The 26,117-nt window shown below is 45.8% G+C and overlaps 1 protein-coding gene across 2 annotated transcripts in view; it reads right to left on the reverse strand.

Moving 5' to 3' along the window:
* DENND11 (DENN domain containing 11) overlaps positions 1 to 25,978 on the reverse strand; it is a 43,870-nt gene extending 17,892 nt beyond the window's left edge. For both annotated transcript variants that reach the window (XM_049641964.1, XM_049641963.1), the window contains exons 1-3: positions 25,687 to 25,978; positions 9,916 to 10,015; positions 8,538 to 8,696 (exon numbers count right to left, since the gene is read on the reverse strand). In XM_049641964.1, the coding sequence (XP_049497921.1) occupies positions 8,538 to 8,696; positions 9,916 to 10,015; positions 25,687 to 25,954 (527 nt within the window). In that variant the 5' untranslated portion in view covers positions 25,955 to 25,978. The remainder of the gene's footprint in view (positions 1 to 8,537; positions 8,697 to 9,915; positions 10,016 to 25,686) is intronic.
* Between the last annotated feature and the right edge of the window lie 139 nt (positions 25,979 to 26,117).

Consider the following 26,117-nt stretch of genomic DNA (forward strand, 5'->3'; position numbering starts at 1 on the left):
AGAAAGAAAGAAAGAAAGAAAGAAAGAAAGAAAGAAAGAAAGAAAGAGAAAGAAAGAAAGGAAGGAAGGAAGGAAGGAAGGAAGGAAAAACTCAGAATCTCTTATTTTCCCACCCCACCTGCTCAGGCCCACAGAGACTGGGCTGTGGGGAACCCTGTCAACCGACCGCAAGACCAAGAAACCCTCAGTGAAGCCCTTGGCCATTTGGACAATGGAGAATCCTGCCTTCGAGTCAAGCGCAGGAGTGCTGTGGGCACTATGTTTGGTAGGGGTGTTATGGGTCCAACTGTCCCCCTCCAACCCCACCAGAAACAAGATCAGCTGGAGTCCTAACTCCCAGTACCTAAGAATGTGACCCTCTCTGGAGACAAGAGTCTTTACAGAGTCAAGTTGAAATGAAGTAATTGTGGTGGGTCCCAAGCCAATATGACTGCTGATCTTACCAAAAGGAAAAAGTTTGGACATGGCTGACATACACAAGGAGAACGCCACATGAAAATAAAGGCAGACATCGGGAGAGACACATCTAGAAGCCCAGGAAGACCAAAGATCACCAGCAAACCACCAGAAGCTAGGAGAGAGGCAAGGAGCAGACTCTCCCCCATGGCCCCAGAAGGAATCGACCCTGCGGACACCTGACCTCGGACTGCCGGCCTCCAGAGCTGTGGGAGGGTTTCTCTTGTTCTCAGTCCCCTAGATTTGGGTTCTTTGCTACGACCACCTTAGGAAACAAATATAGGGAGGAATAAAAGGCAGTAAAGCCGTTTTAGTCTTATCTTCTTGGCGCCCTACAATCTCCATCATACTGCAGTGAGAGAGACTCAGCATACAAACTATGGTTGGCCCCTGGAGCAACGATGACTAAAACAGGGAACCCCCCCCCCCCACCGCCCCAGTCCATCGCTGTTGGCCTCCTCCAAGCTCAGACCTCAGACCTCCTCAAACTGCTCAGAGTCAGGATCTTCCTACTCCAACCGGGAGCCAGCTGCCCTCAAACGGTCTCTTCTCCAGAATGACTTCCAGCTTCTGATGCCAAGGTGACAGCTGTCACTCTGCACTGGGTGATCTCCGGGAAGTTACTACGCTTTTTAAAATCCGCTGTTTGCCCCCTCTCCCTCGAAGAGAGGTACTAGTGCCAACTCAACACTATTTTGAGGGCTAAATGAAATAAAGCAGGAAGAGAGCCTCATATGCCTTGTGCCACATTTCAGTCATTCACAAACATTAGGTTCCTTCCTCCCCAGCGACCCGGCAGCATCTAGGCAGGTGCACAGTGAGGGCTCAAAACACTGGGTAAATGGGGCAAATTCAGGCCCAGCCCTGGAAGAGATCTACAGGCAAATTCACCTTTTAAGAAGAAAAAAAAAATCAACATCAAGTAGGGGCGCCTGGGTGGCTCAGTTTGGTTAAGCATCCGACATCATAATCACGCTGTTCGTGAGTTCAAGCCCCACACTGGGCTCTGTGCTCACAGCTCAGGGCTTGGAGCCAGCTTCAGATTCTATGTCTCCCTCTCTCTCTGCCCCTTCCCCTCCCTCCCTCCCTCTCTCAAAAAAATAAACATTAAAAAAAATCAACTACATTTAAAAAAATTATTACAGGGGCTCCTGGGTGGTTCAGTCTGTTGAGCATCCGACTCCTGATTTAGGCTCAGATCACAATCCCAGGGTTGTGGGATCGAGCCCTGCACTGGACTCCATGCTGAGCTTGGAGCCTGCTCAGGATTCTCTCTGCCCCTCCCCTACTCTCTCTAAAATTAAATACACACACACACACACACACACACACACACACACACACACACACTACTAAGATAAGTTCCTCTTAGAGTGGAGGCTAATTTGGGGGTTCCTATACCTTGTTTTAAGCTTTGCACAAGAAGGAAGTCATGTGATATAACAATAAATGACCATGAGGAGTGGGTGCCTATAATCCTTTTTTCACTCCTACTCATGTGCTTGATGGGAACCCCATGGTGGCTAAATTGTGTTTAATTCTAAGAAGATGGCAGATTCCAGATACTCTTCAAGGACATGTGTCAAACTGATGAAAATTTGCTTAATACAAAATAACTCAAAAATGATTAAGTTCAAGTGTTTTCACTGGGATGTAATTTCCCTGAAAGAACAATGAGAATCAGTTTACTGTATTCTCAATACTCTATTTTCTGCACTAAAGGGGGCTGGGGGTAACTGCTATGATAATTTTTCATTTTCTAGGTTCTTGGTTTGCTGCTCAGCGTCTTTTCTGTTTGACTGCCTTAAATGCTATATTTGAACCGAGTTTCTAAAGAAAAAGCTCACTAAGCTAGAGTCCCTTGACAAAAAGCTAGTTTCAGGACCCTGTCCTCTGACAGCCTAAGATATCACTGACTGATGGAACGGAACAAGGCACTAATATGGAAGACAGAATATGAGGACGGATGGGAATATAAATTGGCAGTTCTGGATAAATGTTAAACAAGTGTTGTATGAAAGCGTCAAAATTTGAACACACACAAAATTTGAACTCAAAATTTGAGATTTTGCCATAAACAACACTGATTATCAAGCTTCAGTACCAAGATAACCCCAAAGGTACTGTAGCAAGGTTGAGAGCTGGAAGGGATGGTGAGTTTCAAAGACGTGCAAGGGGTGAGTTTCTGGGTGATCTTGCCTCTCAGGACGCATAGTACCACACTGAAAGGCAGGCCAAGTCATCTAGGGAAAGTGTCCAAAACATAGGACATTGTAAAAACTAGAGAATGACGGCACAATAGATACTACTGATCTGAAGCCTCAGGCTTCTAGGCTAAGTCGAGGGCTCCCCTGCAGGACCAGAGACGCTGGGGTTCTCCTTAAGCCCAAGCCCCTTCACGGACATAACATAAGCTCATGTGACCACAAAGATGCCCACTGCAGCTAATCCTGGCTTCCCCTACGTACCCAGCAATGAAGTGGCCAGCGTCAGAGTCCGAGATGCCTCTGCGGGATAGGTACCCTTCCTCACTCTGGTGTATTCACTGCTGGTCTGACCCAGTCTGGCTTCTGGCTTTGCAAGTACAGAAAAATAGGCATTTTTTTTTTTTTTTTTTTTTTTTTTTTACTGCTGGTGTGGGTATAGAATGGTACCAGCCTTCTGAGGGGTCACTTGCAATCTGTATCAAATTGTACACTGCATATACTGTCTAACCCAGCGATTCCATTTCTGGGAAGGTGACCTAAACAACCATATCTGGATACGAATAATCATTTACCTACAATGCAGCTCATGTTTACAGTGGCAAAAAATAAGAAACAAGTCAAAAGCCTAATAACAGGGATATAGTTAAATAAACCATGATACGTCTACATACTGAGAGGCTTTGAAATCACCATGATGTTGAGAACTATTATGAGCGACATTCACAGAAAGGTTAATGTATGAAGTTAGAAATTTTAGATGCTGAATGACTTTGATATATATATTTTTAAATTGTGTATGTATATATTTATACAGGGAAAAGACCAGAAGGCTATGTTCACAGCAGACAGGGCTGGCTAGTGGGATCATGGTTGGGGTTTTGTTTTTTTTTTTTTTGTTCTATTTTTCAGTCTTCTACAATAAGTATGTGATAATTTTATGTTTCATCCTTTTAAACTTTTCATTATGGAAAATTTTAAACTTCTACAAAAAGTAGAAAAAAGAATAAGCCCCATTATCCAACATTTAGCTTCAACAATGATCAATATTTTATCAGTTTGGTTACATCTACACCGTATCCCTGCCCCCACACCACTTTTTCTCGAATGCTTTAAAGAAAATCCCTTATCATAATATTTTACCCATAAACACTTTGGTGTGCATCTCTAATTGATAAAGTGTATTTAAAACACAGCTTGAACACCATGCCATTATCTTGCCTAACAAAATCAGTAACAAAGCCCGAATGCAAAATAATAGCCAGTCCACATTCAAATTATACCAACTGTCCCCAAAATATTTTACAGTTGGTTGTTTGAATCATGATCGAAGGAGGGTCCAGAGATATGGTAACTAACATGTTTATAAGCCTGTTTTATGCTAGAACGCTCCCCTTTTTCTAATTTAGTTTTTAAATTATAAGACAGTTCTCCAGTATCTTCTGATTAATAAGAACTAGTCACAGAAAGGACTAGCTAGAGAGATACTGAAGCCCAGGTCAACGGAGGAAATCTAATAAATAAGTTTGGGTACAAGAAGTAAGAATGGACAGAAAACACAGATTCGGTGTTTTCAGAAACCAAGTCTAGTTAATTTAGACTAACAGCCCCGTGCCCGGACCTGCACCTGCCTCACATGCTCCTCTCCCCCTCACACTGTCACGCAAGTCCCTCCCTCTCATGTCACCTCAAGCTCTCTGTAATCAGCAAGCTGGAAAACCTTCCTAGCTGTGACTCAAAATCTAGAAGCCATGAAAAGATTAATGAATTCAATCAAGAAAGATATCTGCATGACAAAAGGTAATGCTAAAAGATGAATGACAAAGTGGAAAAATAATTTATAGTGCAAAGAACAAATGTCCCTACTATACAAAGATCTCCTGGAAATTAATAAGGTCAACAACCAAAAAAAACAAAAAACAGAACTGAGCAAAGGCTAGAAATGGTTCACAGAAGAGGGAAAACAAGTGACTCAAATAAATATAAAGGTGCTCAATCTCATTCCTAAGAAAAATGCAAATTAAAACCATGCTCATGCATGGTGTCTTACCCTACAGAATGCCAAAAACCTCAAAGTTTTATTTTTGTGTTGGCAATGTTGTGAGGAAACTGCATTCTCCTGCATTACTGCTGGGTGGGCAAAATTGTACAATCTTTATGGAAAACAACTGGACAGAATCTATTAAAATTACAAATACCACTACCCCTTGAACCACCAATTTCATTTCTGGAAATTTACTGTACACATATTCTGTTCATATGTGAAATGATATTTGCACATAGGTATTCAGTGCCGCATTATTTGTAACAACAAAAGAGTGGAAATGACCAAATGTCCGTCAATCAGAGACTTGATAAAGCACGGTTCTTCTAGACAAGGCATATAATACAATGGTGAGAAACGATAAACTTTCTGTACTGATATCTCCTTGGATATATTGTTCGTTGAAAAAGGTAAGGTGTAAAACAACATGTACAACCTGATACTTTTTGCATGAAAAGGAGGGGAAAAAAGAACATATATTTGTATTTGTGCACACACACACATTTTGGAAAGATAGAAGAGAAATTAACAGTAATTGCTGGGATTATTGGATGAATATTGGAACTGGGATAAGACTTTTCATTTTATGCCAGTAGTAGAGACTGCCACTCTCTTCTTCCCTGAATAATAGAACTTTCTGATTGTAGCGCATTACAGAGTCACCTAGTCAAGGACCACACTTCCCAGACTCTCTTGCTGTTAGGTGTGGCTAGGAATGAACTGGCCAATGGCACGTAAGCAGAAGTGATGTGTTTAACTTGGGGGATTCCTGAGTTCTTCCTCTTCTTGGAGGCTTGAACATGACCTGGTAATGGTGAGTCCTCCTCTATCATGCAGATGAGGACAATACTCTAGGAGACAGGAGCATAGGACACAGAAAGACTTGGGTCCCAGGATGACCCAGCGGAACAGAGCCATCTAGTACACGGGACTGCCTCTCCCCCTCTAGGACTGCTGTGCTAGAAAAGCTATCTCCTTTGAGTCACTAGATTTTGGGTCTCTTTGTTGTAGCAACGTAGCCTGTGCTCTAGCTAAAGCGGAAAGTGGTGCCCAGAAATGAGTTGCTGCGGTATCAGACAAGACACTGTGGCATTTGAATTCGCAGCTGGCACGGGAAGGTGGTAAGGAAGTAGGTGTTGTAGACTAGAAAGCTGGTAACCCTTGTCCCCCTGTAGCAAAAACCTGCTAGAACTTCAGTAACTTGGACAAGCCCCGTGTCATGTGAACTTGTACCTCCAGGGGAAGCACTTAGAAATCAAACATTGATTGCTTCTCATTTGCAGTGAGCTGCTACAAGAGTAAGATGAAGACAGGCAAGAACTGGCCACTTTGCAGGCCAAAATGGAAAGAAATACAGCCCAAGGGACAGTGTGTTCTGAGTTCTGCAATATAAGTTAGTTGAGGCTCCAACTCTTTGAGATCCCATGGGACTAGAAAAGCCAACTGCTTTTGCACCCCAAAACCAGGAGATAAGAATTTCCTTCAAAGCTTTTATCAAACTCTCCAGTTAAGAGTAGAGTCATGGGAGACAGACCCATTTGCAAAGATCAGATTTAAGGTACGGCCTCAAGGTAGCATCATATTTTATATATATATATATATATGTGTGTGTGTGTGTGTGTGTGTGTGTGTGTGTGTATGTGTATGTATTTATGTATGTATTTACGGTAGTTGCCATTTAAATGAGAAAAAGATGGATAGGCCAAGAACAGACAACAGTAACCAGTCTACAGTCCACTGACTTAAAAACTAAGACCCAAAAGAATCTTTCGCCACAGATACTTTAATTTGGGACCGACTAGAAGCAAACAGACCAGAAGCCTATTCGGTTTTTGAGGGATCTGTATTGTCATGTGGCTGGCCTATAAAAGGCTGTGACTGCTCCACCCTTAAAGAAACCACTACACCCACCAACCTACACCAGCAAGAAATGTGCTCTCTAGGTGTGCAGCCTCAGGGAGATCACGTTCCCCCATGCCTGCTTCAGAAGTGGTTGTGGCGGAAAATGGGTACAAAATCTCCTAGAAGGCAAAGCCAGGAGCCACGGAGGAAAACGGGCAAGGGGATTCTCAATAACAGAACCACAGTTTCACCAGTGAACTTACCAAGTGAACTTACCAGTGAACAACAACACGCTAAATGCTCAACCACACTGAATAATGAATATTTTATTTATTTTTTTAAGTTTAATTTTTTTGAGAGAGAGAGAGAGAACGAGTGAGCACAGGTCACACTGTCAGCGCAGAGCCTGACGCGGGGCTTAAACTCACGAACCGTGAGATCATGACCTGAGCTGAAGTCAGGACTCAGACAACCATAGTGAATAATGAAGACAACTTAGAGAACAGCTCTAGCATTACAGAATTATTAAAACAATCATCAAAATGATAAAATGATACATACGGAGGACAATGCAGAGAAGACATATGCCTAACCAGTGCATAAAGAAGGAAAAAAATGGAATGGAAAAGTGGAATATTTTCTTACAGGAGGAAACGTTCCTGAAATTAAAAATAAAAGATCTATCTATAGATCAAAAGGGACACACACACACTTGGCCTCTCTCAAAAATAGATAAACATTAAAAAAACAAATAAACAAAAAAAGAATCGGGGATGCCTGGGTGGCTCAGTCAGTTAAGCGTCTGACTTTGGCTCAGGTCATGATCTCACAGGCCATGGGTTCGAGCCCCACAATAGCTCAGAGCCTAGAGCCTGGAGCCTGCTTCGGATTCTGTGTCTCCCTCTCTCTGCCCCTCGCCCACTTGCACTCTGTCTGTCCCTCTCTCTCTCTCAAAACTAAACATTAAAAAAAAAAAAAAGTGGGGCACCTGGGTGGCTCAGTCGGTTAAGTGTCTGACTTCGGCCCAGGTCATGATCTCATAGTTCATGGGTTTGAGCCCCACATGGGGCTCTGTGCTGACAGCTCAGAGCCTGGAGCCTGCTTCAGATTCTGTGTCTCCCCCTCTCTCTGCCCCCTCCCCTGCTTGTGTGCTTGCTCGCTCTCGCTCTCAAAAATAAACAAACATTAAAACAAAATAAAAAAAGAATCAGAGGTTTAACTGACTGAACCACCCAGATGCCCCTTTGTACTTTTACATACATTTTAAATAATAAACTTTTTTTCCCACAAGCAACAAATTTCATGTTCTTTCAAAGATCATCATCAAGAATGACTGTTATGTTAAAAAATTCAAATAAATTCTAAAAGTATAAAAGTGTATACATAGTATGATGCCAAGTATATATATTTTTTAAAAAGTATACACATGTGTGTACCCGAAAAGAGGCAAAGGTGCTAAGATTTTAATAGTGCCTCAGGGATTAGGGATAGATTTCTCTCAAAATCTGAAATGAGAGTAATGAAAACTATAGAAGATAACGAATAGTTTCACTGCTTCTGTTAAAGATTCCCTTCCTATTACCACAAGCAGTAATAATGACCCCGAATAATGAATGATGAGGCTTAAAAAGAGTTTAGAGTCTATTTGCCTACCTGGGGTGAAGGAGGTAATTGCTGTGGCTTAGGGTAAACAAAGATCACGTACTTATTAACAGATTATGTCATTCAACAAAACTGAGGACAGTATTGACACAGACCGAAGGCAAATCCGCCCCAGCATGAAGAGTCTTTGGGCCATGAGTTGGGTTGACAGAGAAAAGACCACCACCTGAGGTGTAAAATGTGGCCATGGATGTTCGAGCAAGGGCATCTGCTGTTCTGACACACAACCTATGTCTCTGAGGGCTCATCACTCACACACACACACACACACACACACACCTGGCTGGCAGATTCCCACGGCCACCCGCACATGTATGCGAGCCACATACCGAACCTGGTTCTCCAAGAAGTGCATGTACCGGTAAAGCAGGGTGTAGGACGGAGACAGGATGCCCACAGACTTCATACGTGCACCACGTTCCAGCTCACTTTCCACAGGCATGTTGGCGAAGCAGGCCAGGCCGAAGAAGGGTCCCTTTCGGAAATAGCTAAAACGGACCAAATGCATCGTGGGGCTCAAAATCAGAGAAGAGAAATTTTGTTTGGCTTCGGTTTTTGTTTTGTTTAAAAAAATTTTTTTTTAATGTTTATTTTTTTATTTTTGAGAGAGAGAGAGAGAGTATGTGAGCAAGGGGAAGGGCAGACAGAGAGGGAGACATAGAATCCATAGCCCGCTCCAGGCTCTGAGCTGTGAGCACAGAGCCCGAGGCGGGGCTCGAACTCACAGACCACGAGATCATGACTTGAGCTGAAGTCGGACACTTAACCGACTGAGCCACCCAGGAGCCCCTGGCTTCGGTTTTTAATGTGAGATGCAGCCCCAAGGAAGACAGAGAGCTGTGTCCAGGGGTCTGCATGACAAAGCTCTCAGCCTGAAGACCAATGTTTTAGAACCAAAGGGGAATGTCAGTCCAGGCCACTCAACCCCACAGAGGAGACAACCCAGGTATAAAGAGATTACCCAACTCACCAAGGGTCACCCAGCAGGAGCTAGGACTTGACCTCTGGCAAGTCTGCTGCTGCACTGCCCATGACCATGGACAGATCCCTTCGCTCCTGCATAACTACTGATGCCATAAGGAACCAAAACAAAGATTCATCTTCAGGCCCCTCTGGAAGGGTGCTCTGTTTTAGTAGCATAAGCTACGTCGATTCTTTCCTCACTTCCCGAGTCTCTGAGATTTTTAACAGGGCGGATGACCACAGCTGTCACTTTATCTCCTCCCCCTTTCTTACACTTCTGTCATGGTTTCAGCCCAGTGAGAAGATTAAAGCTACTCTCGTTACCCTCGTGTTCTATTCGTTTGCTCCTCACACGAATCTTAATTACACAGGACTATAACTTGGCCTTACTGAAAGCTGGACTTTCAAGTTTTAGCCCACAAATGGCTTAAGTTAACCCAAACTGTACTGAAAGTCCATTCTTTCAACAAAGCCAAACCTCAAGTAAGACCTAGCATTTTCTTAAAAGGGAGAGAGAACCTCTGATAGTTCTTAACTTTTGGGGGTCATGAAACCCATTGGGAACCTAATGAAAGCTGGGGGCCTTCTTGCTGGAAAACTGATATAAACACAAATCTATCTATATATATTTTCAGGGCATTTCTACACACCTTTGGAAGACCCCCTGATGAGAGCCCTTATGCTGTGGGGAAAGTCTGTGAGAAGAGAGAAATGGTACAGGGATTGACATTCTGAAATACTTACATGAAGTCAGACTGAATTTTATGGGACCCACTGGCCATAGACTTGAACTCAACACCTTCAAGGTCAATATCTTGAGGTAAGCACCATTCCACCATGTTCCCTGTGGGAAAGGAAGGTGACAAGTTAAAAGAAACAAAGTCATTCAAAGAAAAGGACGTAGTACAAGGGCTGAGGGCATACGGCTGCCCAATACACGCACTGCTGGCTCAGCCACCAAGACGCTTAAGTGGGTCATCTCATCCACCACCCACACGCTGGCAGAGTTCCCCAGTTACTCCAGAGGGCCAGGAGACAGGCCTTAAAGGAGCCTTGCCCTCTGCCGAGAGAGGAGCACATTCTTTCTAGTGACGATATGGTCTTTGGTGCTCCATTCTGCATAGCTACTTTCCAACGTCCTTCCTTTCATGGTCTTACTTCCGAGGGCATGATTCTTACCCCCGTCTCCTTTCCCTAACCCCCTGAGATCTTGTTCCAACTTGTCCTTCTACAGCTACTGATGACTCTGACAACCCTGAACTCTTTTTAATTCACGTTGTCATTGACCTCTTTGTGGAATTTGAGAATTCCTCAAAAGTGTATTCCTCTTTTGCCTTGATTCCCATGAGAAAATACTATTTTGGTTTTTTCCCTACTTCTCTGTCTAGGTAGCTCTGTTTCCTCCCCAAAGTCTTTCTCTTCTCTCCCTAGGTGAGGCCCATATCCAAGGCTTGGACTTCAGTTCTTTGCTTCCAGAACCTTGGGGCTCATTCACTCATCATCAGTTACTGACTTTTTACCGAGCTGGACGCTGGAGCTACAAAGCCAAATAAGACATAGTCCCTGACTGCAAAGAGATTAGAATCCAGAGATCAACAAGGAGACCACAGATTACAGTTCCAGGGGATAAACGCTATGAGAGAGGAGAATGTGAGCAGCGATGAGCATCTATCAGATTGAGGGAATCGGAGATTTGCACAACAGCACTGTTACCCAGAACACGGACAGAACACATACGGAATATTCCCTACTGTTTTCTTGTGTGTTCAAAATTTTTCAAAATAACAGTATCGAGCTATGCGTGAGTTTATTTTTATTTTTTCTAACAGCTTGAGATACAATTCGCACACCGTGCCATCTACTCACTTACGGCAAACAACTCAACGGCTTTTAGTATAGTCAGCTGTGTAACCAACTACCACATTTTCAACGTTCTCCCATTTTTACATCCGAGGAAACAATGAGACAGATAGAACACTTGCTCAGAGTCACCCCTAACCAGCTGAGCTGGTGTGCTGCAGGGGCTGCCAGGAACTAGGGTTCTGGGGGCACCTGAAGGGTTCAGTGGGTTAAGTGTCTGACTTTGGCTCAGGTCATTATCTCATGGTTCTCGAGTTCAAGCCCTGCACTGGACTGTATACTGATAGCACAGAGCCTGCTTCCGATCCTCTGTGCCCCAATCTCTCTGCCCCTCCCCTGCTCATTCTCTCTCTCTCTCTCTCTCTCAAAATAAATAAATAAACTTAAAAAAAAAAAAAAAAAAAAGAGCTGGTTTCCAGGCCGGGCCTGGACTCCCTGCATGAAGCTAGACCAGTCACCCGACAGCGGTATGGGGGGAGCAGTTAAATACGCACTTAGCCCAGGCTAGACTTGGCTCCAAGGCTTGGTTTTGTCACAAGCTGTGTGGCCTCTGGTAAAAGCTCTTGGATCCTCGGTTTCCTTATTGTAAAATGAAGACAATTCAATACATGAGGAGGCTGACTCACCTGTAAGATTGCTTCTAGCTTTTAATTCCCAACTACAATGAGGGGGAGAAAATTAAACATAAATTTCCAAGTATCCAGTACAAGAGGAATATATATTCCTTGAAGACAGAGGCTTGCCTACTTCCCTTGTGCTCTGAGCACCTGGCACAGGCCTCAGCCAAGTGGGAAAGAAACATGTGAAATGACCCTTTCGAGGGCAGAGAAAGGTGGGAAGAGTTGGGGGGGGGGCGGGGTGAGGGCAGCAGATGCGGCAGGCCTTGGGTGACCTGCCCAGGAGTAGGCAATGGCCCTGTGAGTATAAACAGGGGTGGGAAGGATTATGACACTTTATTTTAGAACAAACTTATCACTACCCCAAACCCTACTTTCCTAGGCATTAGAGATGCCGTGAATAATCCAGCCAACAGTGCTTTCATATCGTACTCCAAGCATCAGAGAAGCTGCATATCCAGTCTACTACATATGGGTCCAGTCTCCAAATGTGGCAGACACCACGGAGGGTTATCTGGCCTCACCTTCAGAGCCTAAGGTGCTTTCAAATAGTTTTCTTTCAAGAGAGGAATCAGGGCTCTAACAAAGAGCTAAACCCAAAAGCGTGTAAAGGGGAATTAGGATTTTATAAAACAGAAAGGATAGAATGATGTTGTGCGTGTCCGGGTTAAAGACAAGGAAAAGCATGCTGCATACTGAAAGAGGGGTGAACTTGGGGATAAAGGGATTTCCATCTTTCCCCTTCTGTGCATGTCTACTATCTCTGTGGTTCAGTGGCTTTCGGCCTGTGGAGTGCATCAGGGCACCCAGGGAACTTATAAGCATGTTGGGGCCTATCCCCGATATACAGGATCATGGTCCCTGCCTCGTAGCACATGGGGATTCTGCTGGCGAGCTCCTGCTTCAGCCTGTGTACACGGCCCTAACCCTCTGCGATGGGAACAGGAGGCCGGCCTAGGAAGGGACAGCCTGGAACAGGGCTGCTGCAGTGTCCCTCAGGTAGACGCTGTCCTCCTCGCCTACCCAACCTGCCTCTTCTCTTATCCACTGCCTTCTTCCCTCGCTGCCGTTCCATAATGGGTTCAGAGAGCCCTAACACTGTTTCTTTCCTCCAACCCAGCCGATCCATGACTTCTAACAAAAAAACTTGTTAAAACACCACCAGGGTGCCTGGGTGGCTCAGTCGGTTGAGCATCCAATTCTTGATTTTGAGCTCAGGCATCATCTCACGGCCTGGGGATCAAGCCCCCCATCATGCTCTGCACTGACAGCATGGAGCCTGCTTGGGATTCTCTCTCTCTCCCTCTCTGCCCCTCCCCTGCTCACACATTCTCAAAATAAACATTTAAAACAAAGAAACAAAACTTGAATTTACCTAAAATTTTTTTCCTGACAGCTAAGTACAGAAGAGCACACAAATCCTAACTATTGCTCAGTGAATTTCCCCAACATGCACATCCCTGCGTAACCAGCACCCAGACCAAGAAGGAGAAGCCTTCTGTACACCAGAAGCCCCGCTGTCCCCCTGGTGACCCTCTCTCAACGGGAACTATTATCTTGACCTCTAACACTGTAAATCCGCTTGGCTGTTTTGAAATCTATATCGATGCAATCGTAGTTTACATTCTTTTAGGTCTTCTTTTGCTCAATATTCTTTGCAAGATTCATTCATGCGGATCCACGAAGCTACTTCCATCCTATGCATGTAACAGATTATCTATTTCACTGTTGATGTGCGTTTAGCTTATTTCCAATTTGAGGCTGTTACAAACAGACCACTACCAAACGTCTTATACTTAAGTCGTCTGGTGAACACATGTGGGGTGGCTTTGTAATAGGTCAGCCTGGCTAGGCCGAACTACGTCTCTCAGAATTGCCTTCCTCGTGAATTCCAGGTGAGACGGGTGGAATGTGGGATGTGGGATGTGGGAGTGATATGGCAGGGCAGCAGTCGGCATATTGTATGCACATCAGGAGGCTGGGGAAGGAGCACCAGGCAGCTCGTGTGCATTACTGCTCGTCTGCGGACCACTTCGGGGGTCTGGGGGTGGCAGCCAGGCCCGTGAATGCTGGACCCACCTTCCCCTGGATCTTCTTTCACCTTCTGACTCCTAAGCCAGGTGTGTGTTTAGTTCCACAATGAAGGGCATCAACTTCATCAGGACACCCACATCCTGAAAGCTGGAGGCGGACTGACCCGGGTTCCTGTACATGAGTTCCAGCTTCTCTCCATGTTCCCAACTATACTCTCTTCTTCCATAACTGCCAGCCCAACAGAGTTCCAGCTCCCTCATCAGGCAGAAAGACAACAGCCTTATACAGCCTGCCTACCTAGCTCCCACAACTGCATAAGATCAAATTCTTACAATAAATCCCTTTAGACATCTCCTAGCGGTTCTGTTTCTTCGATTAAACTTTGATACAATATGCACACATTTCCGTCGACAAACATCCCTAGGAATAGAACTACCGTAAAAATGTCTTCATCTGGGCTAAGAGATCTTTAACAATTCCCAAAGCAGTGTTTCCCAAAGCTTTTGTTGACAGAGCTTCTGCAAAAAAACAAAAACAAAACAAAAACAAAAACAAAACAAAACACATTTTTCAAAAGGGATTTTGGCTTAGGGTAAACAAGGATAGACACATTTCTTTACTGCAGAACTTCTCAGAGCCTTTAGTATGTTACTCTGCTTTGTGGACCTCTACAAGACCTTAATGTTTCCAAAATTTGGGGGCTAATAAACATATTCTTAACAAGCATCCCCTGTACAGCCCACCAAAGTGGGGGGAAGAAGCATCTCAAGGGACTAATTTTACTGAAGACATTTTTTTTTTTTTTCTTAAGAAATGCCAGCGCACAAGGAGCTGCAAGTTGACCCTCAATATCCACTCTTACAGGGAACAAAACCTCCTATATTTAGCCAAATCACAACTACGTTCCTCAGTACCTTCTTGCCTGTAGGTACGGCTAAATGAGTCAATTCTGGCCAATGGGAAACGGACAGAAGTGAGGTGTATGGTTGCCAAAAAGTACCTTAAAGGGCAGGTGTACGTGCTGTCCCTTCCTCCATCCTGCTGTCTAGAATGTGGATGTGGTGACAAGCCATCATGAATCTAGGTCCCTGGATGGCCGCTTGGACTGAGCCAGCATTCCAGCCCTAGGCTAGCTATCTCCTGTTGCATGAAAGAGAAATAAACTCCTATCTTGATTAAGCCACTGTTACTTTGGGTCCCTGGTATTCATGGCCAAACCCACGTGTTACCTGACACAGCTGACCTGTAGAAGAAAGCCCCCATTCCTCAGCCTGGCTCTCAAAGCCGCCACCCTCGTCCCTCTGTGCGTGTCCGGTCCTCGCGCTACAGAAACTGACAGACTCAGATGGAGGGAGTGACATCCTGGTAGTTACAGTCTTAACTTCTAGATGGATGTAAGTCCCTCAGGGGAAAGTTCCATCAGGGTCAGGCTGGCGAGTCACGGAATGAGCACGGGTTCCAGAGCACTGCTCTGGGGCTAGTTACCCTCACCTTTACCTACTGACACGCTCCTTGAATGAAAGGAAAGTAAATGAAGTAGACGAAGCTACTTCGGTCCTCATGCCAGCCTATGTAATCACTGTCTTAGATGTCTATTTCCACAGGAGACGGGACTTCTTAAAGACAGGAACTTCGTTGATCGTCACATCCCAACACGGCACACCGCTTAGCACGGTACAGGATGGGTGTTACGTAGTAATAACAATAATGAAAGAAAAACAGCTTTATTGCAGGCAGGCATTTTTTAAAGAGCCAACTGATGAATTAATGTTAATTATCCTAGGGGTAATGATACTGTGGTTATGTAAGAAAATGTCCTTCTTCTTAGGAGGTTTATACTCAAGAATTTAGAAGGATCATCATGTTTGCATTTACTATCAAAAGGCTCAGGAAAAAAAAAAGTATATCTTTATATAGTCAGTTTTGACACATTGCTTGCTGAACTAGAGTCGACACAACTGAAGTATTTTTCTTTTTTAAGATTATTGATCTTTGAGAGAAAGAGTGAGCAGGGGAGGGGCAGAGAGAGGGGGACAGAAGATCCGAAGCGGGCTCTATGCTGACAGCAGACAGCCCGATACAGAGCTTGAACCCATAAATTGCGAGATCATGACCCGAGCGGAAGTCAGATGCTCAACTGACTGACCCACCCGGGCGCCCCAACACAATTGAAGTATTGAACGATCTGAGCATAGGGATTTCACATTTCCTTATGCTGGCGATTCAATGCAATCTCAATCCAAATGCCAGCAAATTACTTGTGGATATTGAAAAGTTAATTCTAAAGTTTATATGGAAAGGCAAAGGCCCCAGACAGCCAACACAAGACTGAAGAAAAAGTGAGGATTGACACTACCCAATTCTAAGACTTACCATGAAAACTACAGTAATCAAGACAGTGATTAGACAAGATTAGACACATCGACGGAACAGGACACAGAGCCCAGAAACAGACCCACACAAATACAGTCAGCTGATCTTTGCCAACAAAGCAAAGGCCATACAATGGATAAAGGATTATCTCTTCAACAATGGATAACCACAGGCAAAAAAAAAAAAAAAAAAAAAAAAAAAGAATCTAGACACAGAACTTAACTTACACCTTTCACAAAAATTAATTCAGTATGAATAGTATACTTAAATGCAAAATGCAAAATTATAAAACTTCTGGAAGGTAACAAAGGAGAAAATCTAGGTGACCCTGAGTTTAGCAATGAGTTTTTAGATACAACACCAGGAGCAAGATCCATGAAGAAAAAAATTGGTATGTTGTACTTCATTAAAATTAAAAACTTCTGATCTGTGGAAGATACTATGAAGAGAATAAAGACAAGCCATAGACAGAGAAAATATTTGTAAAAACATACCTGATAAAGGCTTAAATCCAAAATATACAAAGAACTAAAACACAACATTAAGAAAAATATAAACACCCAATTTAAAAAATGAACAAGGGGCACCTGGGTGGCTCAGTCGGTTAAGCATATGACTCGATTTCGGCTCAGGTACTGATCTCAGGGTTGTGAGTTCAATCAAGCCCCATGTTGGGCTCCATGCCGGGCGTGGAGTGTACTTAAAAAAATATTAAAAATGGACAAAAGATCAGACCAGTGATCTCACCGAAGAAGATATACAGATGGCAAATGAGATTATGAAAAACATGCTGAAAATTACATGTCATTGGGGAATTCCAAATCCAAACAAGATTCTTCTCACGCCTATTAGAATGGTCAAAATCCCGAACATGGAAAACACCAAATGCTAATTGCAAGAGCACGCAGCAACAGGAAGTCTCATTCGTTGCTGGTAGGAATGCAAAATGGTACAACCACTTTCGAAGACAGTTTGGCATTTCCTTACAACTAAACATACTCTCACTGTATGATCAGGCAATCATGCTCCTTCACATCTATCCCAAGAGTGAGAACTTAGGTCCACATGAAAGCCTGCCCACGGTTTACAGCAGCTTTATTTCTGATTGTCCCAAACTGGAAGCAACCAAGGTGTCCTTCAGTTGGTGAATGGATAAACAAACTGTGGAACATCCAGACAATAAAATACTGTTCAGAAATAATGAGCTATCAAGACACAAAGACATAAAGGAACCTTAAATGCATGTTGCTAAGAGAAAGAAGCCAATCTGAAAAGGCTACATACTATATAATTCCAACTCTGTGACATCCATGAAAAGAAAAAATTAAGAGATAGTAAAAAGATCAGCAAATAAGGATTAGTAGGGGGAGCACTGAGGATTTTTAGGGCAATAAAACCCTTTCTGTAGGGGTACTCTTACAGCGCATATGTAACATTGCGCATTTTTCTTTTCATTTTTTTTAAATTAATGTTTCTTTATTTTTGACAGAGAGACAGAGTATGAGTGGGAAGGGGCAGAGAGAGAGGGAGACACAGAATCCGAAGCAGGCTCCAGGCTCTGAGCTGTCAGCACAGAGCCTGATGTGGGTCTTGAACTCACGAACCACGAGATCATGACCTGAGCCAAAGTTGGACACTTAACCAACTGAGCTACCCAGACACCCCAAGGATAAAACTTTTATATTTCTTTCACAGTTGGTGTGCTTTGTTAAACAATGTTAAAACTCCTTTTATCAAATCATCATGAAATATTTATACGTACTTAAAGCAATCATTTTTATTTTTTTTGATGATTATTCCCGGTGCGGGGGGGGGGGGGGGGCATGGGAAGGGGCAGAGAGAGAGGGAGACACAGAATCCGAAGCAGGTTCCAGGCTCTGAGCTGTCAGCACAGACCCTGATGCGGGGCTCGAACTCAGGAACCATGAGATCACGAGCTGAGCCGAAGTCGGACACTTAACGGACTGAGCCACCCAGGTGCCCCACATCATGCATTTTTCAAACCCAGAGAATGTACAACTCAAAGAGTAGACCCTAATGTAAACTATGGGCTTTAGTTAATAATTATTTATCAATATTGGTTCATCAATTGTAACAAACATGCCACACTAATGCTAGATGTGAATAAAAATGGAAAACTGGGTGCGAAGGTGCGATATGGGACCCTCTGCACTTTCTTCTCAGTTTTTCTGTAAATCTGAAACTGACGTAAAAAAAATGTTTATTAACTAAGAAAAGAAGGTAACGGATCAATTAATGCAGGTGAATTACCCTGGGATTGGTAATGATATTGTGGTCATGTAGGAAAACGGCCTTATTCTTAGGAGATTTGTACTGAAGTATTCAGAAAAGAAATGTTATGATGTCTGCAACTTACTGTCAAATAGTTCAGCAGAAAAAGATAAGCACACCTCTATATATAGTCAGTTCTGCTATAACGCCAGCTGAATTCGATCCAAAGCAACTGATACATTAGGGAGCCGTTTGATCGTAGGGGATTTCCTGTTTGCTGATAGGTGATTTTGATCACAAGGATCACAATGTGAATGCCGAAAACTGCACCCAGTTGAAATGAGACGCACGGAAATACACAAAACCCCCCCCCCCCCCAAACACTCACACATTACCTTCTTCAGAGTTAAGAGCCCTGACTATCACTTCCAGGCCTACTGTTGTCCATCAAATGTCACACAGCTCCGCTTTCATTCATTTCACCATAAATCACAGGCTCCACCTCCCCAGGTGTCTTAAGGTAAAGTGCCAAACTTTGAGTATTTATGCATCTCCTAACTAGTTATCATATGTAAAGTTGTCCTACCATTTTTATTTGGTTCCCTTTTTTTAAAAAAAAATGTGTCACTGACAGTTTTTGAGCGCTGTGCCCTGACCCCATCTTCTCCATAAACCTTGTGACTTTTACCATAAGTCTTTCACAGCACAGTGACTTTTAGGAATGCATGTTCCACATTAGAGCTGAGATGTGTACGCATAAAGCAAATACGGCAAAATGTCCACAAATGGGGACGGGCTCGAAGTATTCACTGTACTATTCCTCCAACTTTTCTGAGGTTTAAAAAATTTCAACAAATTGGAGAACATAATTTAAATGATAGGGATGTGAAAAAAACATAAGGTAAGCAGAAAGGACTTTGCAAAAGGAAAATAAATGGGGGCAATCTACACTAAGTAGGGTAATAACGAGGCATCATGGCTAAAGGTCATCCTTTCCAGAAACATTACACCATTCACAAAAATTGGAAGCCAGTTTACATATAAAATTTGTAGAGACTTAAAGACAAGTGATTCTGTAAAAATAAAACCCATTGCATGCCAGAAAAACTTCCCATTGAATGCTAACTACCCCGGTCTTGGTCTTTGGACTATTATTGGCTTCCCAAATACCCTCACCATATTTTAGAACTCAGCCAGGAAACTGGGGCCCAAAAGGATTCTACAGAAGGGCTCATCCGAGGGGTAATCAATCAAAAAGAGACGAGTTGACAATGACAAGGGCTTTCCTGCCTCACTTTCTCTCCTTCGCAACCGTGGGCCCACCTGGAGGCCCAGCCTCATCTCTAGCTGCAAAGACAACCTATGGGGAAGGGCCACATGAGCGCACGAGGGTCACATGTGGCAATCTGCATTATGTATGTCTAGCCGGCCATTCAATAAATATTGGCAGAACATAATTGGCAGCCAGTGCCAGGGGCTGGGCTCATGCAAAGGCAAATATGTATGTCCCCGTGGAACTTGGACTCCCAGCTTATTGTGCAGGCAGCCCAGTCATCCAGGGGAAGCCAGAGGGCGAGGCTGAGCCTGGTGCAGATGGACAGATGGTCTGAACCTGCCTCTCCACGGTTCGGAAGGTCAGCCTGGCAGCTGTGTCCACGGCAGAGCCTCCCAGGGCTGATGTTTGATGAACTCCTGCACTGGGCGAGATCTGCTCTGTCCCATCTACTGCAAACGGGACTGTTTCCGTGTACACTGAGGTGATTCGGCACCACCACTGCTCTGGGAGAACAGACGTGGGCTGTTACTGCTGCTGCCTGTTACAAAGTTCATCTCAAAGTATTTAAAGTAGACAGAGCAAGGATCTTCAGCGAAATAATCTCTAACGGGAAACGCGTGACTTTCCTTCCCCCTCCTCCCTCCTGTTGGGTGGTTTCCAATCAAGGATTTCCTCCTGAGGTCTTGCTATCGGTGGCTGCATCAGCACACGTCCTACAGCTCCTTCTGACCTCAGGAGCAGAGCCTTGTGCCCCCTTTTCCCTCCCCAACATATGCCTTGATTTTTCACCCATTCCATCGTCTCATCAGCATAGACACGAGCCCTGGTTTTAGCTGGGAAGTAAAAAGGAACTTTGTCTCGGGAAGAAAGGCAAGAATCCAGGGGTACGTGGCGCCTCCCCTCCCCACCTTCCCTCTACAGAACCATTTCCTTGGCGGGGCGGGCAGGGGGGGGGTGTCACCAAATGCCAGAGAGGGAAGAAACCTCAGAAGATTATTTGGTTCAGCCTCCAAACACCAGAAAAGGAAATAGCTTCTATTGATTTTTGGTCTTAAATGGTCTTAAATAATTTTAAAACCACCTAGGGTGAGAGTATGCGCGAAGCAAAAGAAGAGTCAGGATAAAGAAACCTGGGGCAGGAAGAAATCAATCCTGGTGATTTCAAGTCAGCCCTCAACCAATCCATGGCTGAATTCCGATGCATTAATTTCAAGTGGAAAAACCCTTCCAGTTCACAGACTCTGTATCCTATTACCCTGGGCAGCGGTGTGAGGAGGGAGCACTGGCCCTGGAGACTTGGCTGGCCTCTGGGCTCTGACCTCTCTGCTCCGTGAATTCAGGGCATCTTCTCCTGCCCACCCCCCCCCCCAACCCCCCCACCGCCCCGAGCCATTACCGTGATGAGCAGCGTCAGAAGGATTAGAGACCAGATCCCCGAAACCCCCCGCATAGTGGGGACCCAGTAACTGGTGGGTGTTATGGTTCTTATTCCTGCTTGACTCTCTTAAGAAACAGAATTCACAGCAGATGGCCACAGACTGACTTTTCCCTGAAAACCACAAGCAGGTGAATCACCAACAGCCGGGGAAGATTCTGCCAACGTGGGATTAATGAAATTAACCACAACTGCATTCCACTGACATCTGAGGGAACTCTGGGAAAGGATGTGGCAGTTAATCATTCTAAGGACCTCCTGGTTGGTTGGCAGAAAGCGCCCTCTCTTTGCCCTCTGAGCTGGCCGTGCTTAGGACTGCTCTTTGCATCTCAAAATTATGTCCCACATCTTCCGTTCTCACTCTACTTTGTCACTGCCCCTGTCACGGCTGGAGCCACTTATGATTTGCACAAGTCAGGGGACGTGGGCCATGCTCCAAGCTGGGTCTCAGACACCACACCTAACCTTAATCCCGCCGTGCCCCCTCATGTCTGCTGTGGAAAAGAACATGCTTGTACGGTGTGGACTTTTGGAGACCGTATGGAGATTAAAATTGGTGTGTGAGTGATCTCAAATCCATAAACTTAGGGGCATTTAGACTCACTAAATGAAACAGGTGTTTAGATGTACTTTAGGTGGTGGCTAGCGGCTGAGGGAGGAACGGGTAGTAATTCATTCCTCATCCGGAAGAACAAAAAGGAAAAGAGATTATCTCAAAAACTTCAGCTCTCCTCCCCTCAGCCTTCCCCTGTGCCCTCCTCAGCAGTCCAAAGCAAGCATACGCCACACAGGAATTATCTGCAGACCCCCCATGAAATAACTCAGGCTGGGGGGAATGTAGCAGTTTAAAGCAATTCTCTTACGGGGCGCCTGGGTGGCTCAGTGGGTTAAGCCTCCAACTTGGGCTCAGGTCATGATCTCACGGTTTGTGAGCTCCAGCCCCACACCGGGCTCACTGCTGTCAGGGCAGACCCGCTTCAGATCCTCTGTCTCTCTCTCTCTCTCCGCTCCTCCCCTGCCTGTGCTCTAAAATAAATAAACATTAAATAAAAATAAGGTGAACCTCTTATAAAGAAACAGCCCCAACGATTCATTGTGTCCAAAGCTTTACCTGCTGCAGGCTCACACACAAGTGGGCAGAAAAAAAAATAAAAATTAAGAATCGAAGGCTTGAATAATGGGTTGATCACAATGAAAGAGCAAGATTCTGGCTGCCAAACCCTCCCACCTGGCTTGCATAGTAAGCATCTGGGCCTGCTGTCAATAGCAGCTTTGTAGCCCAGATGGCCAGAACTGCCATCCCAGGGCTCCCTGCTCCAGAGAGAGACTGAGTGTGTGAGAGTGAGTGAGTAAAGAGAGAGAGCGAGCACACGCGCCTCTACTGCACTTGAACCTGAGGCCCCGGTCCTCACGTCATTTGTAGATACGACCACCATAATTTTCAAACCATGAATCCAATGACAATCGCATGCATTACACCTCTACCCTCTTCTCTGATCCTTCCTACAAATGCCCAACCCAAAACTTGTATCCAGAAGTATAAAAGAACTGCTCTCTCCCATTGTTATACACCAGCCTGAGAATCCCTAAGTGTATTCCTGCTGGAAGCGTGTGCTCATGCACACGTCCACCCACACCCTCCCACACCCTCACCAGGACCCACTCCTCCCTCACACCCTCTTACATCCGCTTTCACCACAGGCCACTCACAACCTTCTCCGCCCCCCCCACCCCCCGCCGCAAGGTGCACCACAGCCGTGGATTTCTCTCCTCCCACATCTTCTCTCTCGCCCTCTCGTGTGCACGCGTGCCAACAGTTACTTCCACCAGATGGGAAGCTGAATGAAATAGCCATGGGCTGGGCAGTAAATGACTGGGTAGGTCAGGGTAGAAGGGAGGGGCTCCTAGGGAACGAAACAGGACACAGGTGGAAGAAACACGGGGGAGTGGGTAGGTAGGCAGGCAAGAGAAAAAACTCCAATCTCTCCCACGTGAGAAGCTCTGTGATATGTTCTGATTTTTATAAAGAAGCCAGTAATTGCTTTACTATTTTTGGTATCAAAGGCTAAGGAAGGTAAAAGTCTTGGTGGACCAAGGTTACTAGCATTGTGCTCTAACCCAACTGAAAAACATGGACCAAGATTAAAGAGTAACACATAGCAGATCAGCCTCAGTAGCAGAGTGAGGAGGACACGGAACTGAACCAGGAAACATGGTCTGGTCCTGTGATGTCTCCAGCTCACTGGGGAACTGAGAACTGGCATCTCACCTCTCCGCACAGTGACTGCCTCGACCGCCAGATAAGGGACACAGCAGGAGCTCTGAGCCCTAGTGCTAACCTTTGAGGATCCAGGAACCTCAGCATTCATTCATTCCAACTTCTACATTAGGAGATGCACCATATTACTTTCACTTTATAGAGGTACTACCAGAGTATTTTTTTTTTCCAGAGTATTTTTACAAGATGCAAAGAGACTTGTTGGACTGGGATAGGTGACAAAGGAGAGGTAGGTTTATGGGCAGGGAACAGCAGCTTTCAGAAAAAACAAAAACCAAAAGCAACCAAAGCTAAACACACATTCTCTCTCTCTTCCCCTGTCCTCTCTCCCACTCCTTCCCTTCCTCTCCACCCTCTGGACACAGTAAAGATGAAAAGTTGGGGGGGCAGAGGTTCACACAGTGTGGTATACATTAGACAACTGAACTTAAGAGTCAAGTATGTATTGGCTAGTTAATGTCTCTAAATTACTTAATCACCCTTGGTCTGCTTGCTCATGTATAAACTGGGTATGAACGATGATCAAAATAGAGGATTACAAACTACATGAAACACCATGATAGTAAAACGCCTGCACAAAGAGTCCAAGGACCAGTTACAATCCCTTCTGTCCACACTAACCTTAATTTGAAAACATTACATAATACCCCCTTGTATGTATATTCCATATACATATACCCATCCAAATGATGTCACAGCTGGGACTGATAAGGCAGGGGGAGGGTCCCAGCTCTGTAGTGCTTTTTAATGTCATCAACTGCATCTGTGGTTAGTGTAGGGCTTTTCTTTTCTCTTTCCCCTCCCTAGACTCTACTGCCAGTGCTATACCGCTGCGGAATCGGACCCTGTCAGTGCTCTCTTGCCGTTTCTTCTAGCTAGCCTTCAGCATTTCCCACAGTCCCATGCCTGCGTCCATTTACCTGTAGATGATGGGATAGGGGATAAGGAATATTATTAGTTACAAAGTATCCGTTTTTATTTACCAATAAAGACTGCTTTTGGTCAGAAACAGTAGCTTCTGAAATCACTGGTATCTAGGAGTCCCAACCATACGAGTCAACCAGCAGGTGTTAAAAAAGAAAAAGGAGAATACCAGTATGCACCACATGTAGAAGGGGTTAGTACTATTTCATGAAACTGGTTTCAGTTTCATTTGTATGCCTGTGAGTGTAGTGGTCGTGAAGTCAAATTTACTTCCAACAGTGGGTCACACACAATCAAAAAAGTTTGAAAGCCACTGGGATAAGGGCCAAGGAATAGACAGGAGGCTGAAAGGCCTAGTCCGTCCACCAACTATTTTTCTATTCTGTGCTATTTCTTCCTGCATCTTGCTGCTTTATCATCCCGGACCCTAGGTCAGTTACCCGGCCTGGACACTATCTTCTGCCACCTGAAGATCCCAGGCCTTTCTCCTCCCACCCCACGGCCACCCATCAGGTTCTTGTGAATGAGTTCTACAGCTCCTCCCTGGAGGATCACGAAGAAGTTATTTCCATTCACTACCAGGCACTCTTCATTCCAGGACTCCCCTCGGGGAGTTAGGGTCAGAAATATCTGGGTTTCCTAAAACCCCAGAACCAGGAATAGGCACTCCTTCCTTCAATGCTGAGAGCTGATGAGCTCCGGCTTGAGGCCCCGCAGCAACCACCTGAGGCTTTCCCAGAGAGTGTATTTACTCACTTTTGAACCCCCACGAAGTCTTTCACCACTCACTTGGACACTTCCTTCCTGGTTAATTAGGCTCAAGATTATTTTAGATAACCCTTTAATTCTCCATACAAACCATCAAGAGTCTACCTGAGGAGGCTTCTCCTTTAATCCGCCTCCAGTTTAATCCCTCAGTCCTATCCCTTAATGCTCCCGGCACTAATTCCTCAAAATGATGCTGCCAGAGCAAGTGAACTTGGCCGCTTGGAAAGTTACCGTGCCGGGAGTGACGGGGAGCGAGGGCGGGGAAGCAGAAAACCTGGAAGTTCAGTACAATCTGTTTCAGGAGTTCACCTGAGGGGCATTTCTCCTCTTGATGGGGAAAAAAATTAAAAAAAAAAACAAAAAACACCTTTCAGCAGAGCCAGAAAACAAAAGGCAGCGCGCCGCGGCCGCCGACGGGATCCTGCAGCACTGGAGAAGTGCAAACAGAGCTGTGGGGACCCGGGCGCGGACCGCGGATCTGCCGGGAGGCCGCGCGGGACGGGAAGGAGAAGGGGGTCGGGGGGGCTCCGCGAACAAAGCCCCGCGTCCCGCGCCCGGACCTAGCGGGGGCACTCTGGCCGCTCCGAGCGAGCGGGGCGGCGGGGTGGGGGGTGCAGGTGTGTGGGTGAGGGTGCGCGCGCAGCGAGCCCCTCCCCCGCCGCCCCCAAAGCCCCGGGGTGCGCGACCCTCTCCCGGCCCCCGGAGCGGCGGCTCTCACCCGAGCGGGGGTCGAAGGTGACCACGAACACGGCCACCACCTGGTCCTCCTCCACGTCGCCCAGCTCCAGGCGCCCGGGCTGCAGCAGCACCTCGGAGGCGCCCAGCTCCTCGGGCCCCCGCCTCCTGGCCGGCTCCGCGGCCGGCCGGCCGCCCCCGCCGCTGCCCCAGCCCCGGCCTCCGGCCTGCGGCTCCGGGGCCTGCGGCGGGGAGACGGCGGGGCCCTCGGCCCAGCGCAGCAGCGGCGCCGCGTCTCCCCGCTCCACCATGGCGAAGCGAGGAGGAGCCGCGGGCGGCGAGGGGCGGGCGCAGGGGCGGGCTGCGGGAACTCCCCTCGCCGGGCCGGGCCGGGCCGCCGCACCGCCCGACGCCGCACCACCACGACGGAGCGGGGAGACGCGGCGCCGCTGCTGCGCTGGGCCGAGGGCCCCG

The sequence above is a fragment of the Panthera uncia genome, chromosome A2 (genome assembly GCF_023721935.1).
Source record: "Panthera uncia isolate 11264 chromosome A2, Puncia_PCG_1.0, whole genome shotgun sequence".
In the NCBI taxonomy this organism is placed as follows: Eukaryota; Metazoa; Chordata; class Mammalia; order Carnivora; family Felidae; genus Panthera; species Panthera uncia.